The sequence below is a fragment of the Ochotona curzoniae genome, unplaced genomic scaffold (assembly GCF_017591425.1).
Source record: "Ochotona curzoniae isolate NIBS_2020 unplaced genomic scaffold, NIBS_Ocur_1.0 contig_1328, whole genome shotgun sequence".
NCBI lineage: Eukaryota > Metazoa > Chordata > Mammalia > Lagomorpha > Ochotonidae > Ochotona > Ochotona curzoniae.
In genome coordinates, this window is record NW_024465041.1 from 235,522 (window position 1) to 239,492 (window position 3,971).

The 3,971-nt window shown below is 43.0% G+C and overlaps 1 protein-coding gene across 1 annotated transcript; it reads right to left on the reverse strand.

Moving 5' to 3' along the window:
- Positions 1-909: 909 nt before the first annotated feature.
- Positions 910-1,839, reverse strand: LOC121146650 (olfactory receptor 7A10-like). The gene has a single exon (XM_040966191.1). The coding sequence runs from the start codon at positions 1,837-1,839 to the stop codon at positions 910-912; it is 930 nt and encodes a 309-aa protein (XP_040822125.1).
- Positions 1,840-3,971: the final 2,132 nt, after the last annotated feature.

Genomic DNA, 3,971 nt, shown 5'->3' on the forward strand with positions numbered 1-3,971 from the left:
GAAGGAGATTCTTGTAAAGAAGCAGGTGAGCTGATTCTTGAATAACAAACAGGTGAATGGTTAGCTGATTGAGGGAAGAGGGGAAGATGTGTTCTTATGGAGGAGGTCACATCGTTACCTCAGTTTTCATCCATTGGGCTGCTTGCTTTGCTTCCACAATAATTCCCCAGGAATAACCGTGGCATGCCAGGTGATGCAGTCCCCTTATGGTTCATTTCTCTTTATGTCTTTATGCAAATTCTTTACACAGATTGTAAATGCAAGCTTTACCCCTCCATAGGAACAATGGTCATTGCCAAATATTTTAAAATAACCTTTACTTTTCCGGTAATATAAGTAGAAATGACAGCCAAAAATCCTTGGGACCCTAAAAGTTTATGGCAGACATGGAAGAGGCTCCAGGCTTCAGTCTCCTGGCTTTGGGTTATTTCAGCTCTGGCTAATTGTCCTCACTTGGAAAGTGAACCAGTGGACAGATTTCTCTCTCTTTTTCTCTGAATTTCTGTGTATCTATGTTTCCAACAAAATTTATGAATTCATAAAAAAGTTAATTCCCAATATGCTAATCTAGCAAGAATAATTGAATGAGACTACAACCCACTCAAATGATACTGTCCTGCACAGGGAATGATCCATTAAGTGAACTTGCAGATGTTTTTAATCCAAGGTTAAGGAACATTGGAAAGTAACAAAGGGAAAAATTTTACCTACTCAAGAGAACAGATGGCTTCACAAGTGTGCTGCTGAAATTTTATAGATGTTGACACCAAATAAAGAGAAGGTATAAGAAAACAAAACACACAAGAAGATTCTACGTTTGTAATTTGATGAGGAGTTAAAATTTCAAGCTTGCAGACATTGAGAGCTACAACAATGGGCTCTTTCTTTGCTCCAGATCAATGAACCATCTCACAGTTTCTGCCCGAAGAGTCTTTTCAAGGCCATCTTGACATCTGTATTCCTCAGGGTATAGATGAAGGGGTTCAGCATGGGGGTGACCACTGTGTACATCACCGAGGCCCTAGCACTTGCATGTGAGTTTTGGGTAGCAGTAGAACTAATGTAGACACCCAGCCCTGTAAAATAAAACAAGGAGACAACCGAGAGGTGGGAGGCACAGGTGGAAAAGGCTTTATACTTGCCCTGAGCTGAGGAGATTTTACGGATAGAGGAGACAATCTTAGAGTAGGAATACAAGATCCCAGCCAGGGGACCTCCTCCCAGTAAGATAACAAAAAAATACATGATGACATCATTAAGAAACGTGTCTGAGCAGGCAAGTCGGGCCACATGATTCAGTTCGCAGAAGAAGTGAGGGATTTCTAAGTGCAGACAGAAGGACAGACGCAAAATCATTAAGCTTTGCAATAGGGCATGAAGAAAACTAATGACCCAGGACACCAGAATGAGCTGTGCACAGAGCCGGGAGTTCATGATGACCGTGTAGTGCAGGGGGTGACAGATGGCCACATAGCGATCATAGGCCATGACAGCCAGGACAAAGTTCTCCAACTCAACAAAAAGCAAGAAGAAATACAACTGTGTGATGCAGCCAGCATGGCTGATGGCTTTGTTCTCAGTCCAGACGTTCACCAGCATCTTGGGGACAATGGTGGAGGTGAGACACATATCATAGGAAGATAGGTTGGTGAGGAAGAAGTACATGGGCGTGTGGAGTTTCGGGTCTGAGAGGATGGCCAAGATGATGAGCAGGTTCCCACTGACAGTAACCAGGTACATGGAGAGGAAGAGCCCAAAGATGAGAGGCTGCAGTGCTGGGTCCTCTGTGAATCCCAGGAGAAGAAATTCTGAGAGTTGGGATTTATTGTGAGGTTCCATGCTTTCAGAAAATCTGCTAAGACAGAGACGTAAAAACTCATGGTTACCTTTTACACAGAGTTAATATTTATGTAGATAAAATGCTGGCACTCATATTTCCAGGCATAAAACTCATTTCTATCTCATGCCCATGATTTAGTACCACAGTGTGGACTCTGACAGCATCTCTAATCAGGCTTTCCTAAGCATTCGCCCTAAGATCCCTGCATATATCATGTAGTTTTAATAAGAAATTGCCTTGCACTGTTTGAGGTATATGCTGACATCTGACCATATTCCCAGCACTTCTTCACAGAAAAAGAGTACCATGTACATAACTCCTGGTAATGAAGACACCATCTGTAAGCCAATCAATGCTACGGATGGAAAGAAAATAGATAAAAGATCCTTGATTGATGACACTATGTTCCATCTGGTGCCCAAGTAGGACCAAAAAGGGTTTGCCCAGTCTCAGAGAAACCGAACCATGGGGCACATTCAGGAGTGAAGGATTTATAGGGATCAACAACTGCAGAGACCCTGGGGTTGGTGTCCCCACCTAACAATAACAGTCCAAAGAGACAGGTGTGATGTGGACATGGCAGCAGGATGAGTGGCAAGGGACAGATTCAGAGGAGAGGTTGACATTGAGCTATCCTCCCAGCACCCTGCAATGCTAGCACACAGTCTCCTGTAGATATTAAGAACCTCTTGCAGCTTATTAATTTTTACAATGCTCTGTGAATACTGCCGGTTTTAGTTTGCTAATTAGTTTTTTACATTATTTCAATATAAGTGATATTTGTTAGCATTGTATAAGTAAATAAACTTAACTGTAAACATTGCACATCTTTGTGGATGTGGTCTGGCCATATCTCTATGGATGGTGTGTGTAATGTTCAATCCTGGTGACTATGTGTATGCCTTCAAGCACAGAATATTCCCTCCTGGTGGGAACAACCGAAAATCATGTCCTCTACTTCTTAAAGTAAACACACATGACATGAACATGATCTGTCACCACCCTCTGTGAACCACAAGTCCAGGACTATTGTTGCCTCACTAACTTAGCATCCATTAACACCTCCCCCCTTCTCCCTGCCTCTGTCGGTTATCTCTAGTCTCTGAGAGTAACTATTATACTTAATAGTTTCGGGAAATGGATCAGGGGCTTGAAATAAAACTCTTTTCCAAATGCTACATGATCACAGAGTTGTTGTCTCATTATTGTAAAGGCCACAGCCCTTTTTCTCCTGGTCTGTGTGTTTCTTTTCATAAGAAAACCCCGAGTGAGAGAAGATGCTGTAAACAACATGATTTAGGAGGCATGGCTGCAAGTGGTACTTGCAAGCAACATCTTATTCTAAAGCTAACAGGAGCAAGCATTTCTCCTCATGCAGAAAGAATTTCAAAATTAAATTCTCCTCATGCAGAAAGCATTTCTCCTCATGCAGAAGTTTGAAATTAAAGCATAGAGTTGAATCCTTAGGGCTGCACTTTGGATTCTGTTTAGCATGCCTGCACCCAAGCTCAGAATTATTTGTTTGTACGATTCATGGGTCTGCTCTGGAGTCCAACTTCCTTCCGAAGTACTCTCAGGGCAGGTCCCAGGCACAGCTTGTGAGGCTGGGTTTTCCTGCTTTCCATGGAGGGGACTCACACAGAGTCTGGGCAGCTGACTTGCTTGGCTGGCCCCAGCCCAGCAGTTTACAATCATTTGGGAGTCAATCACTATAGGAAACACTGCTCTCTGTGTATGTTGCTCTCTCTTAGTATTTCTGCCACTCTAATGGAAGCTACATAAATTGATACTAAATGTGCTCATGTAGCTGTAGTCCCTGACACACAGCACCCTACTTTCTCCTCCTTGTCATTCCTATGGTGCTGGATCCATGTTCTCTTTTCCCTGGAACTATGTTCTGTTTCTCATTCTCTCCCTGATGCAAGTCCCTGTCAGCCACTTTACTGTCGTCCATCAGCTGCTATCACAACAGATATTTTTATGTAGCCTTATAGCCACAAATACATACAGTAATCAGTTCATGCAGTAGCCAAACTAACAGTGTCACCTCTTCATCTGAAACAGACTGGCGTGTCCAATGGGTGGCCTCGGGTTAAGGCCCTGGGCACTCATTTTTTGAGATTCTATCCTG